Below are 24,858 nucleotides of genomic sequence, written 5' to 3'. Positions count from 1 at the left end.
GGGAGGGCAAAATAAAACAGGAAGTGAGAAGTCGGGGAACCAAATGCAAACTTGACACCACACACAGAGAACACAGACTAGACAACACTGAGAAGAAAACTAAATACAACTGCACATGAGGCCAGGGACATGGCAGAGGAACAGGACAGACACTGGAGTGCAACACAGGGAACAGCAATTGAATTTAAATAACTATAACAAAATACAGAACACTAAATGAACGCAATGAAATAGAACCATGAGGACAAGAACACAAAACACTGGGCAAGGGAGTTTTTCTTTCCCACTGTGCTGCTCATAGGGGGTCGTTTTGACTGTCAGGTTTTCTCTGTATTATTGTAGGGTCTTTACCCACAATACAAAGCACCTCGAGGCGATTGTTTGTTGTGATTTGGCGCTATATAAATAAAATCACATTTAATATACAAAGCATATTATTAAAACAGATAGGGGACATACAGATACACTCATGCATGGTTTATGTATCAAAGGGTTCTAAATATGTTTTGGCCCATGCATTTGGAAGAAAATGTTTGTGAACTCTGGAATAACCAGAGTTCTGAATTCATTACTTAGAAAATGTTACCTCATCATCATATAAGTCACGATTTAAGAAATTTTGACATAATGCTGGAAGATCTAGACTTTGGCCCAGGAGATTCACAGATTCTCCAAAGAAAACTTTTCTATGTGATTTTGTCAGCTGGCTAATTACAGGGCTCCAGCAGATTCTTTTGTGGTCTTTTCTAAAGAAGGAATCTACAATAAGCTCAGCAAAAATGGTGCACAGGCAAACAAACAACCAAAGAAGACAGAGTTTAAAAAAGTGCTACCACACTAGCCCATTAGTGGGTGGGAGTATATACGTACCTTCTATGGGTGTATTAGGATCTGGCCGATTCGCAAAAATGACATCGACATACTCCAGCTGAAGTCTGTTGAGTGATGCTCTCAGACCTGTTTTATAAAGATACCTTATATTTAATTTGCATAATTTAATCTGGGTAACTATTCATACTACAGCCTCTTAACATGAAATGTTACAGCTGACAGGGACATTAAAAATCAGAATTAAAATATGTTTAAATTTCAATCATAAGCTATTGAATAGAATAGAATTGAATAGCATAGAACAGAAAAGCCAAAAACAGCTAACAGAATGCAGGTAAAATAAATTGTTTTATCATTTTGTTTGTTGCTGTACACTTTAACTGTAACTGCATTTGTGAATTTATTATTATACACTGTTCAAAAAAGTTGAATACTTTTTAATCAGTTCAGCATCAGGTCAGTTAAACCTCTGGGATATTGATCTGCTCATATAAGTAGCAGGAGTGGGGTGGTGGTGGGGGGTTGTTAATCAGTTTCAGCTGCTTTGGTTTTCATGAAATTAACAACAGGTGCACTTGAGGGGCAACAATGAGACAACAACCCCTAAACAGGAATGGTTTTACATGTGAAGGACACTCAAATTTTCCCTTGCTCATCTTTTCTCATTTTTTTTCAATAGTTTTACATTTGTTTAGGTCAGGGATCATCAACTACATTTGTCCAAGCGCCAGAATTCTTCTCAGCAGACAGTGTGAGGGCTAGATGCTTAAAATAAAAATTAATATTGTATCTTAAGTAATATACGCTCCTGATCAAAATCCTAAGACCAGTTAAAAAATTGCAAGAATTTGCATTTTGCACTGTAGGATCTTAAAAAGGTTCTAAGTAGAACTTCACAATGCTAAAAGAAGAAATCGGCGTAAGAGACAAAAACTTTAGAGCAGTGAATTTTTTGAAAACTACATTTACACTCAAACATGATATTTCCAGCTGATCAAAAGTTTAAGACCACAGCCTTTAAAAGCCAAAATCTGTGCAAAAATTTGGATTCCATGTCATTTTCTGTCGAGTCTTTACACTGTCCAGACCTCCTGATGGCAAAAGCAAAAAAGCTCACTGACTTTGAATGTGGTAGGATTGTTGAGCTGCATAACCAAGGCCTCTCACAACGTGCCATCGCTGCTGAGGTTGGATGCAGTAAGACAGTCATTTTGGATTTTTTAAATGATCCTGAGGGTTATGGAACAAAAAAGTCAAGTGGTAGACCCAAAAAAATTTCACCAGCACTGAGCCGCAGGATCCGATTGGCTGTCCGTCAAGACACGGGACGATCCTCTACCCAAATTAAGGCCATTACTGGCGCTGACTGCAGCCCAATAACCATCAGACGGCATCTGCGAGGGAAGGGCTTTAGAAACAAAAAACGTCTTCAAAGGCCACGTCTTCTTCAACGCCACAAAACTGCCCGTTTGGACTTTGCAAGGGTGACCAAACATGGGACACTGAAAGGTGGAAGAAAGTTGTCTTCTCAGATGAGAAAAAAATTAACCTTGATGGTCCTGATGGCTTCCAACATTACTGGCATGACAAGGAGATCCCACCTGAGATGTTTTCTACACGGCACAGTGGGGGGCGGGGGGGTTGTGGTGTGTAGAAATTTGGGGTGATTTGGGGTGCGTTTTCCTTCAATGGAACAATGGAGCTTCAGGTTGTGCAGGGGCATCAAACAGCAGCTGGCTATGTGGAGATGTTGCAGAGGGCGTCCCTCATGACTGAGGACCCTCGTCTGTGTGGTAATGACTGGGTTTTTCAACAGGACAATGCTGCAGTTCACAATGCCCGCCTGACAAAGGACTTCTTCCAGGAGAATAACATCACTCTTTTGGACCATCCTGCATGTTCCCCTGATCTAATCCGATTAAGAACATTTGGGGATGGATGGCAAGGGAAGTTTACAAAAATGGACATCAGTTCCAGACAGTGGATGCCCTTCGTGAAGCCATCTTCAACACTTGGAGCAACATTCCCACTAGCCTCCTGGAAACACTGGCATCAAGCAAGCAAACGATTGTTTGAAGTGATCAACAAGAATGGTGGAGCTGCTCATTACTGAGTCCTTTTTTTGACACTTTGATTTCTGTTTTGAGGGGGTTTTCAGGGTTTTTTGAGCTATGGTCTTAAACTTTTGATCAGCTGAAAAAATCATGTTTGAGTGTAAATGCAGTTTTCAATAAATTCACTGCTCAAAGGTTTTTGTCTCTTGTGCCGATTTCTTCTTTTAGCATTGTGAAGCTCTAATTAGAACCTTCTTAAGATCCAATAGTACAAAATGCAAATTCTTGCAATTTTTTAACTGGTCTTAAGATTTTGATCAGGAGTGTATTATCATTTGATATACCAATTTTCCTTTTAAATTTATACTATTTTTAATGACATGATGTCAAGTCTTGCACTCACATGTTCTTCTCTGTTATGTTGATAGTTGTTATCGAGATTGCATTTGTGTGTAGTTGTGTGCATTATAGATATGATGAGCGTGGAAGCAATAAAATTTTAAACGAGAGCAATGAATTTATCTCTGCAAAATTTACTTGTCAGAAGACATTTTGTTGATTTTTTTTTAAATGAATATAGAAACATGAAGAGTTCAGATGCAAAACTCGAAATCTGCGTGGATACTTTTTTAAAAATCTGATCTTATGGTAAATTTTAGTAATTTCATTTCACAGGCAGTGGTGAGGTCCCTTTTTAAAAATGTAAATATAGTAATTACCTGCATTTTAATAAATAATATTTTTGTTATAGATTCTCACAGTACAACTGCACTGGCACGAAATGGCAGCACATTTATTTTAACAATAACAGAATAGCAGATATTAGGCCCACGGCTCATGACAACTAAGGGATGGATGCATTCGTGGGGGCTGTGAAAGCATGCGGGTACAAGCCGCTGAGCCACCTACCCATCCGGTCCCCCCACTAGCAGACCGTATGAGAGCCCCTCACACTAAAGGAGATGCACAGCTTGAAGTCACATGTTCCAATCTCGCATTCTGATTGGTTCTAGAGACGTGGAGGAATTTATAGCAATAGGAAATCACGGTTGAAGGCTTTAAATAATTCAGACTAGTCAGAGATGGTTATTTAATGGGTTATGATGAGACATGATTGATTGGCGGATAGTACCTCTGGCAGTACTATTCAAGGGGTCAGATGGAAAGCTCCGGTGGGCCAGATGTGGCCCGTGGACCACCGGTTGATATTCCCTGGTCTAGGGTCAGTGTCACTACTGGTAGCATTAAACAATACCTGGACCCTACAGAGGTTGTACAGGCAGTCCAACTCCTCCAGGATGGCACATCAATACATGCCATTGCCAGAAGGTTTGCTTTGTCTCCCAGCACAATCTCAAGAGCATGGAGGAGATTCCAGGAGAAAGGAAGTTTCTCTAGGAGAGCTGGACAAGGTCGTAGAAGGTTTTTAACCCATCAGCATGACCAGTATTGGCCAGTACTGCCAGAGCTACAAAATAACCTCCAGGAGGCCATTAGTGTGAATTTTTCTGAGCAAACATTCAGAAGCAGACTCCATGAGGGTGCCCTGAGGGCTCAGTGTCTGGTGGGCCCTGTGCTCACGGCCCAGCTCCACAAAGCCCAGCTGGCATTTGTCATAGAATATCAGAATTGGCAGGTCAACCACTGGTGCCCTGTGCTTTTCACAGATGAGAGCAGGTTCACCCTGAGCACATGTGACAGATGTGAAAAGGTCTGGAGAAGCCGTGGAGAACGTTATGCTGCCTGTAACATTGTTCAGCATGCTGAACAGTCCTGGGCGCTCACCTGACCGAAATCCAATGGAACACTTCTGGGATATTATGTTTCAGTCCATCTTGTGCCAGACATTACTTTGTGTTTCCAATTATCAGATGACATTTTAAGTCTACACTAATAAGAAGCAATTCAAATATACAGTTAGGTCCAGGCATGTTTTGACATGCTACTGTAGCCCTGTAGGAAATGGACATAAATAAGTTGATTGAATGTGGTTAAATGCATTTATGTGAATGTTAAAATTTCAAATGTTAAGGTGTTAAGATAATTAATTTGCCATAAATATTCTATTTTATTTGTTTATTTCATTTGTTGTGAAGGAAAGCCAATCTAGTGTTTCATTTTAGTCACCTGTTTCTGTACTGGCTGCTGATTGGAGGTGGTGTGAGTGTGCACGGGGGAGAAGGAAAAAGAGAGACCCGAGAAGAGAGGTGCGCTAGACTTTGACTGAAAAAGTGAAAGTTTTATGGAGAGTTAAACTGGTACTCCGTGTTCGGACATCGGCCAGGTGGACGGAAGGAGGACAGTTTAATTTGGCGCAGCCTACGCCTCTAAGTGTTTGGACTTGAAAGTCGTGGTTTGCTCGCTGGATAATCGAGCGGAAATTAGCCGCGCTGATCGTCTGAAAGCTGCGGTTGGCTAGCCCGGCTAATCGCTACAGGACTCGGCTGACTCTTACCGCACACAGACAAAAGAGGATCCCAGATAGCGCTCTGAGCTACCTATAGTTCAGAGTTCCTCTGGCTACGTGGGAAACGGCGACCAGACGGGTATTCCCTGTGCTTCTTGCCTGTGTGGGACAACGTGGACTGAACGTTTGCACCGCCATATTGGAAAAAGGTACTGTTGGCTTATTATTTTATTTTGGCTCTAATTGAGTGAAAGGACCGCAAAGTTTCTGGTCTCACCGTACCCGAGCTCCGAATCAGGCCTGCAACGGGTTTGTTTTGTTTGATAACCTTATTTGGGACTGTTGGGTGTGGGGATACATGTATATTTGAACCGTTAATTGACCTGAAAGAACTGAAATATTGATTTAAGTGTGTTTTTGGTGGTTTTCTAATTAAAGTGTGGTATTGTTAATTCCAATTGTAGAGTGTGTGATGTTATAGTGGTTAAGTAATTAATGTCGTTGAATACGAACTCAGGGCCCATTCATACCGATCAGTAGTATGTGGGTTACATAAATGGAGGCACCACTGGGATTGTGTTATATTTGATGTGTATAAAAACAAACAAACCAAAAAAAAAAAAATTGTATTGAGTTTCTAACTGTATTACACGAGGGACTGTTAATAGAGGATCTTTGACATGGATACCAACCTAGTGACCAGATTGAAGAACTGGTGTAGGGGAGAGACATTAGATGAAAGTCATGCTTTACTGACTGTAGTTCCAGAGCACACAGAGATTGCGCAGATAGAAGATGCACTACAGACTATCAAGTGTCTTGGGCGCGTAAGAGTCAGAGGACGAATGCTAAGTGACACAGACAATCAAGTGTTAGTGCTTTGTGAGTGTCGACAAAAAGTGACTGACTCAGCAGTCCCAAAAGAAGTTCGCTCTCCCGATGGATTGACAGCATGGCCAATTTGTGTAGTAGCTGAAACTCCTGGGGTTGAGGAAGATTTTGCTGGTAAACTGAAAGCTCTGTTGGAGGCTGAAGGAAAGACTGCCGAGGATGTGCAAGCTTTATTGGCTGGATCACAGCCGGTGTCTCCTACTGAGTCCATCTTGCGTGCTGTTGGTGACCTGCTGGACAAAACAGTTAAACCGTCCCCAGAGAATGCAGGACACCGACGCCTGAGAATTTTTTCAGGTAACATCCCCACCCCAGCCGGTGAGGAACAATTTGACCACTGGTTAGAGCAAGCATACCTGCTGGTCGAAGAGAGTCCTGGCTCTCCAAAAGAAAAAAGGAGGAGAGTCATAGAGAGTTTAAAGGGGCCAGCGTTAGATGTGATAAAAGCAGTGCGTTTATCTGATCCGGATGTGACCCCTGAAGGATGTTTAGAGGCGTTAGAGAGTGCCTTTGGACTGGCAGAGTCCGGAGATGACTTGTATTTTGCCTTTAGACTGTTGCAGCAACAACCTGGGGAAAGGTTGTCTGATTTTATCCGCAGGTTAGAGCGTGCTTTTACAAAAGTTGTACAAAGAGGTGGTATCCCAGTTAACAGTATGGACACCGCACGTGTTGAGCAGCTACTTAAAGGTGCAGTAGAGGCTGACTTAATGCTAATTAACCTCCGTCTTAGAGAGAGGAGGACCAAACCCCCAACCTTCCTTGAACTACTGCGAGAAATTCGCATAGAGGAAGAATATGAAGCTTCCAGAGTTAAGCTGAACCGCTCAGTGAGCTCGGTTCAAGTTAAGCCACAAGCTGACAACAGGCAATCTGAGATACAGAGCCTGAAAGCAGAACTCAAAGAAGTAAAAGCCATGTTTGCAGCACTTGCTACCCATTCTCCTGCAGAAACAGAGAAGGGTGAAAAGCAGCTGGATAGCAGAGAGCTAGCTTCAGAGAATAATGTGGACCCTGAAGTGGTTGCCCTAAAGAAACAAGTGAAGCAGTTGCAAAAGAAAGTAGGTACACGGCTGTCCTGTCAGGCAGGAGCTTCTCCAACTGTGATGGCGGTGGGGACTCCATCAGCCAGGCAGTCACCTGACTCAGAAGAACGCTTTTGTTACCACTGTGGGGAAAATGGCCACATAGCGCCAAAGTGTAACAAGCCTGAGAACCAGAGCAAGGTTATTCAGAGACTCCTTGGAGTTCTCAAGAAAACCAGGGGTAAACCCCAACCAGCTACAGGTAAAACCATCCCCGAAGAAGTGGCTGGTACAGTTAGGCAAATTGCAGTGGACGTGTTGGAGTCCCATGGGCTTCCAGAAGGCCTGATTGGGCCACCATCTTTAGAGCCACTGAAAGTGAATGGGCACCTGTATAATGCATTATTAGACAGCGGCTCAAGAGTCAGCATAATCTTTGAGTCTTGGTACCAGAGATACCTATCAGATATCCCTATTCACCCTGTGAGTCGGCTAAACATTTGGGGATTGAGTGATTCAAGCTACCCATATCGTGGCTATGTGGTGGTGGACATAGAGTTTCCAAAGAAAGTAGTGGGAGCACCAACCACTATGTCAGTCCTAGCACTGATATGTCCTGACCCCCCAGGCCCTGACCAGACTCCAGTGATTTTAGGAACCAATGCCAGTGCCAACCTTCCCAAGAGGCTAGCCCAGCTCTGTGAGGGTACCTCAGGTGTGTCTGTTTCACCCTTGATGGTGCACAGCGCTTGCCCTGAGGAAGAAGATGATGATGATGAAGTAGGGTGTGTCAAGTGGCAGGGTCCTGGTTCTCTTGTGCTACCTGCAGGGAGCAGCTGTAAAGCAACCTGTAAAGTTGAGCTAAAACAGCCCTTGCCTCATGAGATCTTGATGGTAGAAGCTTCTTCTACCAACCCTCTTCCCGCTGGTGTATTGTTACAGTCCATGACAATCCCAAGCAATGCTGTGGATGCTAACCACTTCACAGTTCTTCTGCAAAACGAGTCACTTAAAGACATAACGATTCCAGTTGGCACCACCTTAGGCTGTCTGTGCACGACTGATGTTGTTACAACCGTGTCAGAACAACAGCTGGTGTCTGAGGGATTTGACGTCAGTCTTATCAACTTTGGCTCATCTCCTGTTCCAGAGGAGTGGAAAGCCAGGCTCCGTCAGAAATTGTCTGAAAGGGCCGATGTATTCTCTTCTCATGAACTTGATGTGGGGTTAGCCAGAGATGTAGAGCATACAATTCGTCTGTCAGACCCGCGACCATTTCGTGAGCGGTCCAGACGCATTGCTCCAGCTGATATTGATGATGTGCGTCGTCACATACAGAGGTTATTGGCAGCAGGCATAATTAAGGAGTCTAGGAGTCCTTATGCCTCTCCAATTGTCATTGTTCGAAAGAAAAACGGAGAAGTCAGAATGTGCATTGATTACCGCACACTCAACAGCCGCACTGTGCCTGATCAATACACAACCCCCCGGATTGATGAAGTTCTGGATTGTCTATCTGGAAGCAAATGGTTTTCCGTCCTGGACTTAAGGAGTGGCTACTACCAGATAGCCATGAAGGAGGAAGACAAAGAGAAAACTGCTTTCATATGTCCGCTAGGTTTCTATCAGTTTGAGCGGATGCCTCAAGGCATCACTGGAGCTCCTGCGACCTTCCAAAGGTTGATGGAGAGGGTCGTCGGTGACATGAACTTGCTCCAGGTACTAGTTTACCTGGACGACTTAATAGTGTTTGGAAAAACACTAGAGGAGCACGAAGAGAGACTCCTGAAAGTGTTGGACAGACTCAAAGAGGCAGGACTCAAGGTTTCACTTGACAAATGTCAGTTCTGTCAGACGCAAGTCAAGTATGTGGGTCACATAGTGTCAGCAGAAGGTGTCGCAGCTGACCCCGGCAAAGTGGAGGCTGTCGTGAACTGGCCCAGGCCGCACAACCTTAAGACCTTGCGATCATTTCTAGGGTTTTGTGGATACTATCGGAGGTTTATCCACAATTACTCAGCCATTGTCCGCCCTTTGACAGACCTCACTAAAGGGTACGCCCCAACTCAGCGGGGAAGGAGACCCAAGACAGGGCAGAATCATACCTATTTGGATGAGAGGGATCCCTTTGGAGACAGATGGGATCAAGTGTGCACCGAGGCATTTGAAGCTATTAAAACCTGCCTCACGAATGCACCAGTTCTAGCCTTTGCCGACCCTAGTAAGCCATATGTGCTGCATGTGGATGCTAACCTGTCAGGTCTTGGTGCAGTCTTGTATCAAGAGCATCCTGAAGGGCTTCATCCGGTTGCATTTGCCAGCCGTAAACTCAGTTCATCAGAAAAGAATTATCCCATCCATCAGCTGGAATTTCTCTCTCTTAAGTGGGCTGTGGTTGAGAAATTCCACGATTATCTCTATGGAGTCCGCTTTACAGTGTACACTGATAACAACCCGCTAACCTATGTCCTTACGTCAGCAAAACTCAATGCGACAGGACATAGATGGTTGTCAGATTTGTCAGTGTATGACTTTGACATTGTTTACCGACCTGGCAGAAACAACATTGATGCTGATCTGTTGTCCCGGATGGAGCCAGGAGAAAGGAAGACAGAAATGCGAAACATCTCTCAGGAGAGTGTTAAGTCTATTTGCCAGAGAGTTGGCGGCCTTAATTCTCCTGAGGACTCACCAAGATACGCGCAGCAGCTTGGAGCCCATCCAGATTGTGTGCCTGATGCTTACACCTTTTCTACAAACTTGGAGTTGAACAATCTGAGGCAATTGTCCAAGCCTGAGCTAATGGCAGCACAGGAACAAGATCCTGTAATAAGACCAACCATTGAGGCCATAAAGAGTGGCAGATGGCCAGATGAGATAAAGACAAACCCAGACTTACTTGCCATGAAACGAGAAATGGGAAAGTTGATTATGAAAGACAGACTCCTTCACCGACTGAGTATAAGTCGTGCAGGAGAAAAGACTTACCAACTGGTGCTACCTGCTGAATTCAGAGCTGTGGTGCTGAAATCCATGCATGATGACTTAGGTCATATGGGCGTGGAAAGGACAGTTGATATGCTCCGAAGCAGATTCTTCTGGCCCAAGATGTCTGTCGAGGCAGAACACTACATAAAAAACTGTGGAGAGTGCCTCTTGAGGAAAACTCCATGCCAAAGAGTTGCACCACTGCACCAAATAGTCAGCACAGGGCCGATGGAGTTGGTCTGTATTGATTTCCTGTCCATGGAGCCTGACTCCAAAGGAATAAGTAATGTGCTAGTGATCACAGACCATTTCACAAGATATGCCCAAGCATTTCCAACCAAAAACCAGAAGGCTCTCACAGTCGCCAAGGTTTTGGTGGAGAAGTATTTTGTGCACTACGGTTTGCCAGCCCGGATTCATTCGGATCAGGGACGAGACTTTGAGTCGAGACTCATTAAGGAAATGCTGAAAATCCTTGGCATACGGAAGTCGCGGACTACTCCGTACCATCCTCAGGGTGATCCTCAGCCCGAACGATTTAACAGGACCTTGTTGTCAATGCTAGGGACTCTGAAGCAGGAAAAGAAGCGGCAATGGAGTCAGTACGTTACACATCTTGTGCACGCTTATAACAGCACTAAATGTGATGCTACCGGATATTCGCCGTACTTCTTGATGTTTGGAAGAGAAGCTAGACTTCCAGTGGATGTGTGTTTTGGGACACATCTAAATGAAAGGGCAGAACATCAGCACTCTTCCTATGTCACCAAACTGAAGGAGGATTTGCAGAAGGCTTATGAGCTGGCTGCAGAAGCCTCTGGCAAGTCGCACTTGAGAAACAAGAGGACTTATGACAAGAGACTTGTGGCCCAGACTCTAGAGCCAGGTGACAGAGTGTTGGTGAGAAATCTTGGAATAAAAGGGAAACACAAGCTTGAGAATCGCTGGTGTGACGTTCCCTATGTTGTTGTGGCCAGAATGCCAAACTTGCCGGTCTACAAAGTAAAATCCCAGAATGGCAAGGACAGAGTCAGGGCATTACATAGGGATAATCTTCTTCCTATAGGAGACTTAGTGCGAATCCCAATGATGGAGTACTCGCAGGATGCATCCAATAAGCGAGCAAAGAGATTAGACAGCCAGAAGCGGCCTGAGAGGGTTAACACCCATCATTCCATACAAAGTGAAGGGGTGAGTTCAAGTGAGTCATCTGATTTTGAGGGTGGTTTGCCATCTAGACCCTATAGGACTTATTTTGAGAAAATGGTTCAGAGGAGGGATGACACTGTGAGTAGAGGGGAACAGGTGGGAGACTGCATTCCACTGAGTGACAACCACTCTGACCGACCAGATCATTCTCCTGTAGACTCTGACTGTGACACTGACCATGAAGCCAGCACTGAGCCTGACGATGGTTCGAACAATGATGAAGGTGTAAGACAGTCTAGTAGCCCTGGCTCAAGACTACCTACAAAGAGGACTAGGCCCAAAAGGTCAGTGAAACCAGTAGTAAGGTTGACCTATGATAAACCAGGAAAATCTCGAGATCAACCATTGACTATTGTACACAGAGGTATTGTGATACAGATTGGAAAGGGCTAAAAAGACAGCTAATGTTAAACACTTTACCCATTTCCTGTTACCATGCAGTTCATTAAGTTACTTAAGATGTTAGTCTGCTGAGGACATCAGACGTGTTGATGGGGGAGGGTGTAGCCCTGTAGGAAATGGACATAAATAAGTTGATTGAATGTGGTTAAATGCATTTATGTGAATGTTAAAATTTCAAATGTTAAGGTGTTAAGATAATTAATTTGCCATAAATATTCTATTTTATTTGTTTATTTCATTTGTTGTGAAGGAAAGCCAATCTAGTGTTTCATTTTAGTCACCTGTTTCTGTACTGGCTGCTGATTGGAGGTGGTGTGAGTGTGCACGGGGGAGAAGGAAAAAGAGAGACCCGAGAAGAGAGGTGCGCTAGACTTTGACTGAAAAAGTGAAAGTTTTATGGAGAGTTAAACTGGTACTTCCGTGTTCGGACATCGGCCAGGTGGACGGAAGGAGGACAGTTTAATTTGGCGCAGCCTACGCCTCTAAGTGTTTGGACTTGAAAGTCGTGGTTTGCTCGCTGGATAATCGAGCGGAAATTAGCCGCGCTGATCGTCTGAAAGCTGCGGTTGGCTAGCCCGGCTAATCGCTACAGGACTCGGCTGACTCTTACCGCACACAGACAAAAGAGGATCCCAGATAGCGCGCTGAGCTACCTATAGTTCAGAGTTCCTCTGGCTACGTGGGAAACGGCGACCAGACGGGTATTCCCTGTGCTTCTTGCCTGTGTGGGACAACGTGGACTGAACGTTTGCACCGCCATATTGGAAAAAGGTACTGTTGGCTTATTATTTTATTTTGGCTCTAATTGAGTGAAAGGACCGCAAAGTTTCTGGTCTCACCGTACCCGAGCTCCGAATCAGGCCTGCAACGGGTTTGTTTTGTTTGATAACCTTATTTGGGACTGTTGGGTGTGGGGATACATGTATATTTGAACCGTTAATTGACCTGAAAGAACTGAAATATTGATTTAAGTGTGTTTTTGGTGGTTTTCTAATTAAAGTGTGGTATTGTTTATTCCAATTGTAGAGTGTGTGATGTTATAGTGGTTAAGTAATTAATGTCGTTGAATACGAACTCAGGGCCCATTCATACCGATCAGTAGTATGTGGGTTACACTACAACGTAGGATTTGAAATAAAATAAGATGCAAATGAAGTTCAACTGTCTGCCTGAATTGAGTAGGTTTAAAAAATTACATCTGCAAGTATACATCTATATACAGATTTTTATCCAAACCTATTTCCAACTGGATAAATTAACATAATCGTAAATATAATGCCAACTGAATAATAGTTATAATTACGAAACAGATGATATTATTCAAAAAGACTTTGAGATATTTTTAAACTATAATCAAGCCCACAAAGCCTGGTGCTAAAGACACTTAACAAATCCAAATTTGTTCATTTTACATCCTAAGAAAATTCTTTGGAAAATGTTATCAAATAGCTTTTTACATTGTTTATTTAAAAAAACCCCAGAAACACAAGAACATTTCTTCATGACCCTAAAAATATCAGTAAAAATATGCACATCCCCCAGCTAACAATCTTACCTTCAATTATATGTTTTCTAGATAATCCTCTCTCCATTTCTGCTCTGAAAAACAGATTAAATTGATTTCAGAATTTAACACAGTACATATATAAATTTATAATATAAAACATAATATAAAACACCTCAATGTTATGTTGTGTGTGTGTGTGTGTGTGTGTGTGTGTGTGTGTGTGTGTGTGTGTGTGTGTATATATATATATATATATATATATATATATATATATATATATATATATATATAAAATGAGACAAAGAATATTGTGAAAAACTCTCGAGCCATCCCTGATTTTGCTTCCTTTCTAGGGTACATTATTGAGAATTGGCAAATCAAAGCAGATATAGCTAGGGTCCAAGCAGCTGGTAGTTGGCCAGTTCCAGTCACCTGAAAACACCTACAATAATTTCTAGGCTTTGCCAATTTGTTGATTCATCCACAACATCAATAAGGTACATTACCCTTCACCAAACTAACCTCTCCAGAAGTTCCTTTTCAGTGGAACGACACAGCTCACAGAAGAGGGGCCTGAAAGCTGAAGGCTCTGCCTCCCATTCTACTCTTAAGTATCCTAGGAACCACAAGTAAGCCAGCAGTCTGAGAGTGAAGTGCTCTGTTGGGGTGATATGGTACTATGAGGTCTTTGAGATAAGATGGTGCCTGATTATTCAAGACCTTGTAGGTGAGGAGAAGGATTTTAAATTCTATTCTAGATTTAACAGGGAGCCAATGAAGAGAAGCCAATATGGGAGGAATCTGCTCTCTCTTTCTAGTCCCTGTCAGTACTCTAGCTGCAGCATTTTGGATCAGCTGAAGGCTTTTCAGGGAGCTTTTAGGACAGCCTGATAATAATGAATTACAATAGTCCACCCTAGAAGTAATAAATGCATGAATTAGCTTTTCAGCATCACTCTGATAAAGGATGTTTCTAATTTTAGAAATATTGCGCAAATGCAAAAAAGCGGTCCTACATATTTGTTTAATATGTGCATTGAAGGACATATCCTGGTCAAAAATGACTCCACGATTTCTCACAGTGTTACTGGAGGCCAAAGTAATGCCATCCAGAGTAAGTATCTGGTTAGACACCATGTTTCTAAGATTTGTGGGGCCGAGAACAAGAATTTCAGTTTTATCTGAATTTAGAAGCAGGAAATTAGAGGTCATCCAGGCCTTAATGTCTTTAAGACATTCATTGATGTGTGTCATCTGGCTTCATTGATAGGTAAAGCTGAGTATCATCTGCATAACAATGAAAACTGATGCAGTGCTTTCTAATAATACTGCCTAAGGGAAGCATTTATAATGTAAATAGAATTGGTCCTAGCACAGAACCCTGTGGAACTGCATAATTAACCTTAGTGTGTGAAGAAGACTCCCCATTTACATGAACAAATTGGAGTCTATTAGATAAATATGATTCAAACCATTGCAGTGCAGTACCTTTAATACCTATAGTATGCTCTAATCTCTGTAATAAAATGTTGTCAGCCGTATCAAAAGCTGCACTGAGGTCCAACAGGACAAGCACAGAGATGAGTCCACTGTCAGAGGCTGTGAGAAGATCATTGGTAACCTTCACTAAATATTGTGCTAGGTGCTACCCAAGAGCATAGCTCACAGTCTCCATGACTCCACGAGGAGCAACAGTTTTTGAGGCAGACACAAGTGCATTGCACACAGTCTCAGGAGAAGCAACAGTGTTAAAGGGTGCCCACTGGGCAAAACTAAATGCAGTTTCTGACAGAACAGGCTGAGAAACACGAATAGCAGCAATGATGACAGGTCCTGTATGTTGTGGAAATCTCTTGGTTGATGTGTCTGCAATGTTGCATGGTGGTCTGGGGCAGTACCTCTGGATTGGCAAACCAGAGTGGTGGACTGGAGGGTGTGCTCCAATACAGGGGCACCACACTCCTCAACTTCCCTGGGAAGGTCTATGTCAGAGTTTTGGAGAGTCCATCTGTTAGTGGAACCTCAGCTTCAGGAGGAACAATGTGGTTTCTGTTCATGTCACAGAACATTGGACCAGTTCTTTATACTCTCTAGGATATTCAAGACAGTTTTCCCAACCAGTCAACGTGTAAATGGTAAATGGACAGATTCTGAAGCACATTTCTACTTGAGCACTCAAAACACTTTATACAACATCTCATTCACTCATTCACACACAAACACTCACACACACACACACTCATACAAGCACTTTTTTCTATATTTAAGTACAGTAAACCTTAACATATGAGTTTAATTCATTCTGTGACTTAGCTCATAACTTACTTTGATTGTATGTCAAATCAAAATTTCCCATAAAAATGAATTGAAACATCATTAATTTGTTCCTGCCCCCCCAAAAAACACAATTTTTTTTGTTTATTAATAAGAAAAATGTACTTTATAGAACTTTATAAACAACAAATAATATATTAAAAAGTAATAATACTGTATACAGAATGACAAAAGAGAACGTAAAGAAATAAACTCATTTTATTAAGTGTATTCACCCTGAAAGACAGACAAAGATGCTTGCGGAGATAGAGGTGGAGAGGATCACTAAACTTAAATGCTCCTTTTTTCCACTTCACGTAATCTTCTCCTTCTGCTTCTTTTTCATTGACTTTTGGCCTTTTTTGGCACACTTTCCTTATATTCTCTTGCAGGGCATTTCAACAAAAACCTGTCCGAGGACGTTTGTTTCTGAACTTGATCATTTTATCTCACATTCCCAACATTTCCTTAATCTCACTTTAGGGTAGTGCTTCTCAATTATTTTCAGTTATGCCCCCCTAGGAAGAAAAAAAACTTTTGAGCCCCCCTCTCCAGCGCAACTATAAATAGACATGGCGGACCTGTGCACCATAGAATTATTACTTACTGCGCACACTCTGACAATGAGACCGCCACTGACCACCTACTGTTGTGGATGTGCAATTACAATTTATTCCAGTATGGCAAAAAAAGCATGTTCCCCAGGGTCAGACGTGCCCCCCCTGGTAGCGCACCCCACTATTTGAGAAGCACTGCTTTAGGGATAACCACCTTCTGCTCCTCTGGCTCCTCCACATTAATGTCCTGCAAAACCTCTGTATTCTGCTGCTGCTGTAGCTCCTTTAATCCCATTTTCGTCAGTTCCTCGTTGTGGTTCTCGACGAGGTCGTCAACATCTTCTTTGTTTACTTCCAGAACCATCGACTTTCAGAGAGACACAATCTCCTCCACTTCTAACATTTCTCGCTCAAACCCTTTGAAGTCCCTTTCAGACACAGTTTCAGGCCACAGCTTCTTTCACGCAGAGATTAAGGTCCAGCTTGTGACACCCTGCAGCAGGTTACAATGTTACAGTGTTCCTTTCTTTGTGCAAAAATTAATCAAACACAGCAACAACGATCCGACAGAGATGTTTGCATGGCAAGAAAAAAAATGAACTGAATGCTGAAATGCTTCCTCCTGGTGGAGGATGGTGTATTTTCACTCACTCGTAACTCAGACATTCGCTTGCAACATAAAGCAAAAAAAAACGATCAAGCAACAGATCGAATCACAAAAAAAAGCATTAGTTGGGACACTCATACCTCAAGGTACCTCTGTATTCACACACATTCACACTCTGATGAACACACTGGAAGTAACTCGAGGTTTAGCTTTCTCTACTTTCCTATTCTGGAGAATTATAAAATGCCCTACAATGTATTGCACATCATTACATGTAAAAGCAACCTCACATTATAAGGCCTTCTCCATGGGCATGTGGTAATTTTACTTTTAACAGTGTTGTTTTTATTGTAGATTACTCTGTATTTGTTCTGTATCCTGCTACTGTAATACAGTAGTCTATCTATCTATCTATCTATCTATCTATCTATCTATCTATCTATCTATCTATCTATCTATCTATCTATCTATCTATCTATCTATCTATCTATCTATCTATCTATCTATCTATCGATGTATGTCATGGTCCTTGTGGGTTGCTGCAGTTGTTTTCCTGAGTTCAGGTGGTTCTTGGCCGCTCCACCTCCTAGGCGGCATCTGGGTTCACATGTGCAATGAAGTTCACCTGCTGTCCATCAGGTATCATCACCCTGCTGGATTTAAGGAGCCACTAAGCACCTATTCTCTGCAGCTTAGCAGCTCTTACAGTGTGGTGCACAGAAATGACAACACTTTACCTGTGTCTCCATTTCCAGTGACCTCTATGAGCAGCTGCTGCCCAGCTTCAGCTTGAGCATCTGCTCTAGCTGTTTCTTTCTCCTCTTGGTTCTTCTTCCACTTACCTGCCTGCCTGCCCTCCCAGAAGAAACAACCCCTGCTCCTCCATCTACCTATCCCTGTGGAATCCCTAACCCACCTGGGTAAGCCTGTCTCTTAACCCACCACCTCAGTGTAACTTTGGCTCTCACCATCTCTGACCTCCCAAGTCCAGCTGACTAATTCTCTCTCTGTCTCTTCCCCTAGCGGACCCCTCTCATGCCCAGATACCTATTTTTCCAGAGGAAAAACCAAGAGAAATCAATTTGTTTTTGCTCTTATGAATAATTAATTCTAAGTTGTATTTGCTCTTAGGTAGTGTCTGCATCAGAGTCCATTCTCAGGGTGGTAGTCTAGGCTGTCTTAACAGTCTGGCTGTTCATCTATCTATCTGCAACACTTTTTTATGCCTATTTCATTCATCATATCATAGTGAAATGGGCAAGTGACTTAAGTGAGGAAACATGAGGAAAAAAATCTGTGTATACTTACTTTCCACCCCAGAAGATTTTGGTGGTGATGACTAAACTGGAGCGCCTGCATGTCAGAGAATAAAAAATACAGAAATCAGACGGCCGGATTTCTGTTCTCTCAAATATGGTCACCGGAAAGAAAATATTTCAATAACAAAAAGCAGAAGTACACTGACTTATTGAAAAAATAAACAAAAGTAAAATCAAATTTATTATAATCAAATTTATTATTGTCCTTGTTATTTCTGCTAATTATTCATAAGCCTATAAGCCCCTGGTTTGTCTGCATGCTAGTCCCCCTTCCTGCTCACTGGCAACAACCCTGCCAGAACCATGTGGTCAAAATGGATCTATGCTCTAGGATTTCCAATGAAAGAATTAGATTAAATGCCAAAATGCAGAAGCAGTGTGTGAAAAATGAAGTACACTCCATGATACAATAGCTTGTAGAACCACATTTAGCATCAATAACACAAAGTAACTTGAAATAATAATTTTCTGTATGACTTCATCAGTCTCTCACATCATTGTGGGGGAATTTTAGGACTTTTTTTTGGAATTTTTGGACATCAGATTGTTTGGAAATGGCCTTGTAACCTTTCCCAGATTGATGATCTTCATTAATTTAATTAATTATGTTTTTCCTCCTTGGAATTGTGTTAACACACAACTGAATACTTCATACCATCAAATTCTCAAAATGTTAGTCTTTATAAAGGTGCTCATGCTTGCTGAAGATCAGTTAATCGGGTTTATTCCATTATCAGCGCCTGGCTGCTACTTACCCTCTTAACCTCTATGGAAGCAGTAAGGTTGTACTTAGTTTTTACACACACTGCTTCTAAATTTTGTCTTATTCTTTGTTAAGAAAATGATACGGTATAATATATTATGTTTTCAGGTTGCATTTCTTAATTTTAAGACCTGCTAAGGACCAGATTTTTATTATGTCCTGATATGTAAAACCTTAGAATTTAAAAAAGGGTGTGCTTTCTTTTCACCAAGATGCTCTGGTTGAGAGGACAGAGTTTATCACACCTGTTTCATGGAGATCTTGGACAGAGCTGAACATGCAACTGAATATCCCTGTAACCTCCTTGCTAAGCCTATCCAGGAGAGTGATAGCCACCAGTGTTCTCCCCTATCAGCCAGTTAGCTAGCTGCCAAGTTCTCTCCAACTAGTTTACCCTCCAGCCTGTGATGCCCTGGCCTGATAAGTTTCTGATTTGGTTAGCCTTTGATCTAATTGTTCTCTGCATCACTCCATGCCAAATTGTCTACAGCACTGCTCTGACACTAAACACAAAGTCTCATAGTTCGAGTTAGCTAGCAGAGCTATTGTTTAAACATAAGGTAGCAGATATTGCTAATTTTAGAAAATAAAAATTAATAAAGAAAAATATCACAATCCTCTCTGCTGAAGTGGTAGCACCACAGTTGTGGTCAATTTCATTGTTGTGAAATGGATTCTTATCTAAAAAATTTATTGTAAATTTTGAATGTAATGTTAAATAATTTGTCATTTTTATACCTTCTGTGGCCTTCACAGACCTTTTTTTGTTCTGCCTTATAACCTCTCTTTCTGTTTTTGTATTCTTCAACAAATCACTTGGTTCCTTTCATGAGTGTTTTCCTGTTTCCTGTTTATGCACCTATTTTGCATGGAATTATAAACAAATATTTAACAAACCAATAACAGAAAATGATATTGCATCCTAAGATTTCACTCTCACTACTGCATCAACTAATCCTGATCCCGTTAACTGCATTCAAATAACAAAAGCAGAAACAACTTCCCATGATTTGCCAATAGGTAGCAGTATATAGGATCATGCACAAACATCCACTGTGTTGGCTGATATGCAACTATAACAACAAAACACATACATATACAAAAGAACAACTTTTGAATAGCTGTCCACTGTAGTGACCACTATTCATGAAAGGGATAAAGTTTCTTTCCATTAAGTAACCTATACAGTGGCTTGCAAAATTATTGATATCCCTTAAACTTTTCCATATTTTGTCACATTACAACCACAAACATAAATATATTTCACTGGAATTTAATGTGAAAGACCAACACAAAGTGGTTACAATTGTGAAGTGCAAAGAAAATTATACATGATTCAAAACATTTTTTACAAATAAAAAACTGTGGTGTGCAAAAGTATTGAGCCCCCTGAGTCAGTACTTTGTGGAACCACCTTTTGCTGCAGTTACAGCTGCAGGTCTTTTAGGGTTTGTCTCCACCAGCTTTGAACATCTAGTGACTGAAAGTTTTGCCCATTCTTCTTTGCAAAACAGCTCAAGCTCAGTCAGATTAGATGGAGAGCGTTTGTGAACAGCAGATTGGGTTTAGGTCTGGACTTTGACTGGGCCGTTCTAACACATGAATATGTTTGGTTTGAAACCGTTCCATTGTAGCCCTGGCTTTATGTTTAGGGTCGTTGTCCTGCTGGAAGGTGAACCTCCGCCCCAGTCTCAAGTCTTTTGCAGACTCCAGCAGGTTTTCTTCCTGTATTTGGCTCCATCCATCTTCCCATCAACTCTGACCAACTTCCCTGTCCCTGCTGAAGAGAAGCAGCCCCAGAGCATGATGCTGCCACCACCATATGTGACAGTGGGGATGGTGTGTTCAGAGTGATGTGCAGTGTTAATTCTCTGCCACACAGTGTTTTGCATTTTGGCCAGAAAGTTCAATTTTGGTCTCCTCTGACCAAAGCACCTTGTTCCACATGTTTGCTGTGTCTCCAACATGGCTTCTGGCAAACTGCAAACGGGACTTTTGATGGTTTTCTTTTAACAATGGCTTTCTTCTTGCCACTCTTCCATAAAGACCACATTTGTGCAGTACATGACTAATAGTTGTCCTGTGGACAGATTCCCCCACCTGAGCTGTGGATCTCTGCATTTGGTCCAGAGTCACCGTGGGCCTCTTGGCTGCATCTCTGATCAGTGCTCTCCTTGTTGGGCCTGTAAGTTTAGGTGGACGGCCTTGTCTTGGTAGGTTTACAGTTGTGCCGTACTCTTTCCATTTCTGGATAATGGATTGAACAGTGCTCCGTGAGATGTTCAAAGCTTGGGAAATCTTTTTATAGCCTAAGCCTGCTTTAAACTTCTCCACAACCTTCTTCCTGACCTGTCTGCTGTGTTCTTTGGACTTCATGATGCTGTTTACTCCCCAATATTCTCTTAACCAACCTCTGAGGCCGTCACGGAGCAGCTGTATTTGTACTGAGATTAGATTACACACAGGTGGACTCTTTGTAGTCATTAGCAGTCATCAGGCAACTTCTCAATGCAGTTGGTTGCACTCAGAGAAAAGGGGGATCAATACTTTTGCACACTGCACTTTTCAGTTTTTTATTTGTAAAGAATGTTTTGAATCATGTATAATTTTCTTTGCACTTCACAATTGTAACCACTTTGTGTTGGTCTTTCACATTAAATTCCAGTGAAATATATTTATGTTTGTGGTTGTAATGTGACAAAATATGGAAAAGTTCAAGGGGTATGAATACTTTTGCAAGCCACTGTATGTTTAGATACTCCTTCCTGGTCTGCCAATTTAAAAAAATCCATTATATTTTGTTTCCACAGATTACCTGTGAACCTATGAAGGTGGTTGTCCAGGTGTCCTGTACCTTTCCTTTGTATATTTATCCACATTACCAGATGGAAGTATAGTGCATCAATAATGAGACTGAATACCAGTGGAACCACCACAATTATAACAGATTGGGAACACTTTACCATGCAGATGACAATACAATAAACTAATTTAGGAGGAATACAAATTTCAAACTAACAAAATATATCTACGTTTAATACCACAATTTTTAAAGTATTCATAAATAAGGCACAGAAGTTGGAAAACTTTACCTCCATCCTTTCTTTTGTATGATATTTCCCAAGACGATTTCAGCTCTTGGAAAAGAGTTAAAAAGATGTTTGAAGACACACACACACACACACACACACACACACACACACACACACACACACAGAGAGAGAAAGAAATAGATATTTTAATATTTGTCAATTAAAAATGAAATAAATTAATAAATATAAGAACCCAGTTAGCCCTGATTTTTGCCCTATAACATCTGTTATAGGCTCCAGGCTCCAGCCGTCCATCCACCCACCCCCACTGCAGAACTTGATAAGCAGTTAAGAAAATGAATGGACAGATGGATGGCTAGCTCAAGCCCTTTGAAAAACAGGTTGCTCTGCCTTAAACCGCACTCTGAAACAGTATATTTTGCTTTAGCTCTCAGTTTTAGCTGTTAACAGCTTCTGGTGCAATAGAACCACTTAGTTGCATATATGTATGATCAATAAAGAGTGGATTAAGCCACTTCCCACTTTTTATCCCCCCAAATTTAAATATAGTATTACTTACTTTCCAGAATTATACACCTCAGCTGTGTCAAACAAATTGATTCCATTCTCATACGCCAAAGTCATAAGTTCTTCTGCCACCTTCAAGAGAAAAACACTGTATGATAAAGATGAGCAAAATATGACTCCATTGTACTCTCTACCTTTGACCTCTGATAAACCTTTTCTACAGCTATCACTAAAAATCAAAAATTATACCTTAGACACCATGAGCCAGAATACCACATAATTTTGTACTTATGCTGAAGATAAAGACTTTATCCGTGTCTTTCAAATTGCTGAATTATTGCACAAATCTGATTTTTTTTCCTCCTAAATTATGTTTGCTGTGCAAAATGACAGCTATTCTCCCTGAGGTAGAGATACAATAAACATCATTTAAATTTTGAAAGGAGATGCTATAGTTGTTGCACCATTATATTAAGCAAGAATTACAATACCTTCAATATAAATTCTTGCTTAACTATTGCTTTATGCAAAAAAGAATTTGTGTTTAATTCAGTGAACTCCAGTATTGTTATGAGAGTTACATATTTTCCTCATTTTTCATAAATATTTGCTTATACTATATATTCACCTATTTAAAAATATTATGTACATATTTAAAAAATAACAAAACAATAAAATAAAACAAACTGGATGGCTGTAGATGAGGTATATGAGATTACTGTCCCACCTTATTTTGCATGGAAATAATAAAGTTTAAAAAAAAGATAAGAATTTGTGAACTATGAGTGGTTAAGATGTGTCTTGTGGTAGCTCTCATGGATTACGACTTAAAGCTTCAGTCTTATCAAACAAGAGCACTTTTTACAGCTTCAGTAAAATGTTGGTGTCTGAAGTGCTTGGGAAACTACATTGCCAAAGAAAAGTAAGAATGCCAAACCCTAAAAGCACCTCAGGTACCTCCTGAACTGCTGGCAGGTTCATTACCCTCAAGCTGCCCAGAAGATATTTTTTGGGCCTTCTTGCCTTTGTAGTGAATAGTAAAGATAGGCAGGAAAGTGGGGAGAGAGATGGGGACCTGCCTGCATCATATGCAGCATATATACTTGCCTGCTCACCCACTGAGCCATCCTGGCACCCCATCCTCCACGGCTTTTTCCTCAAGTACAGTCACTTTCCTGCTTTCTCCAGTGCACTTACCTATATAATCACTGCTTGGCCAGCACATCATTTTTGTTTGTTTTGTTTTTGCATCCAGCACAAATATAAATTTATCAGAAATTTAAGCAGAGTGATGAAAAGGACCTTTTACTAGGCATAACGGGATTATAGGCAGTTAATTTTTTACTTTTACTGTTTCACATTTGTGGTGCAAATCTTAATCCAATATAGTAAATAGGTTTAATTTGCTCATTACATTAGATTTACGTCCCCTTGTCTCGTTAGTGTATTTCATTCACCTGTGTTCTCACCTGTTTCCTTTGCCCAGCGTATTTTAGGTCGTCTCTGTGTTTTTTAGTTCCTTGTCACGTTGTCAGTTAATCGTTGGTTTTTCCCTGCTGTGTGCTTTATGCCATGTCCATGTTTATGCTACGTTCCAGTATTTTGGATTAAAGATTTAAGTTATGGTTAAACTCCTTGTCTGAGTCCTGCACTGGGGTCCTCTGCCTCGCTTGCCACAGCCAAAACCTGACACCTGGTGTATTTATTGTCTGCTTTTGTCTTTGTTGCGTCCTCGCCTGTGTAGCCCCAAATGGTGGCTACTGCTGTGTGCTTCGTATTTCAAGTTTTTGTGTTTTCTTGTGTAGCTGGCTCCCATCCAGTTTGGGTATTTTGGTTTAATTAATAAAGTTTAATTTGAACATAATTTGAGCCTCGAGAGTCCTGCTTTGGGGTCCTCTGCCTTGCCTGCCACAGCAGATCATGACAAAGGACTGACAGCAGTATGTATTTTGCTGAAAGCTAACTAGATGGTAAATAGTCTTTTTGTATTAAGTGCTGCAAGCTTTTGTCTAATCATACATCTGGTTACTTGGATTGTAGAAAAATAATTTATATTAAGATATTTTTCATACAGTAATTTTCCTCTGTTTTTCTTAAAGGCATATAGTTTTCTGTGTGTGTGTGTATATATGTATGTGTGTGTGTGTGTGTGTGTGTGTGTGTGTGTGTAGTAGATAAAAATGTTTATATACTGTATATTGACTTATGGCACACAAAAATGCTATTAATTAATAAAGAAGCTTCTCTTTTTAGCAATGAGTAAGTTTCATTTTAGATCCTTAGTACGATGTTTAGAGCAGCACATGGTTGTTGACAGTAACCACAAGTTTTGAAGAGTCAAATAATTTATTGTGTCTATAATCAACACCTGATAATTCCTAATTGCTGTAATTTTTGAGTAGTTTCCCAAATTTTGCTAAAAGTT

At 41.2% G+C, this 24,858-nt stretch overlaps 1 protein-coding gene across 1 annotated transcript in view; it reads right to left on the bottom strand.

The window, feature by feature from the left end:
* LOC115782477 (voltage-gated potassium channel subunit beta-2-like) overlaps positions 1-24,858 on the bottom strand; it is a 101,329-nt gene that overhangs the window by 53,920 nt on the left and 22,551 nt on the right. Inside the window, exons 5-9 of the mRNA XM_030732653.1 lie at positions 22,486-22,565; positions 21,966-22,010; positions 18,100-18,144; positions 13,363-13,406; positions 871-957 (exon numbers count right to left, since the gene is read on the bottom strand). Coding sequence (XP_030588513.1) covers positions 871-957; positions 13,363-13,406; positions 18,100-18,144; positions 21,966-22,010; positions 22,486-22,565 — 301 coding nt within the window. The remainder of the gene's footprint in view (positions 1-870; positions 958-13,362; positions 13,407-18,099; positions 18,145-21,965; positions 22,011-22,485; positions 22,566-24,858) is intronic.

The sequence above is a fragment of the Archocentrus centrarchus genome, chromosome 7 (assembly GCF_007364275.1).
Source record: "Archocentrus centrarchus isolate MPI-CPG fArcCen1 chromosome 7, fArcCen1, whole genome shotgun sequence".
Lineage (NCBI taxonomy): Eukaryota > Metazoa > Chordata > Actinopteri > Cichliformes > Cichlidae > Archocentrus > Archocentrus centrarchus.
The sequence above is the reverse complement of the archived record's forward strand: the minus strand, read 5'-3'. Positions and strand labels throughout refer to the sequence as shown.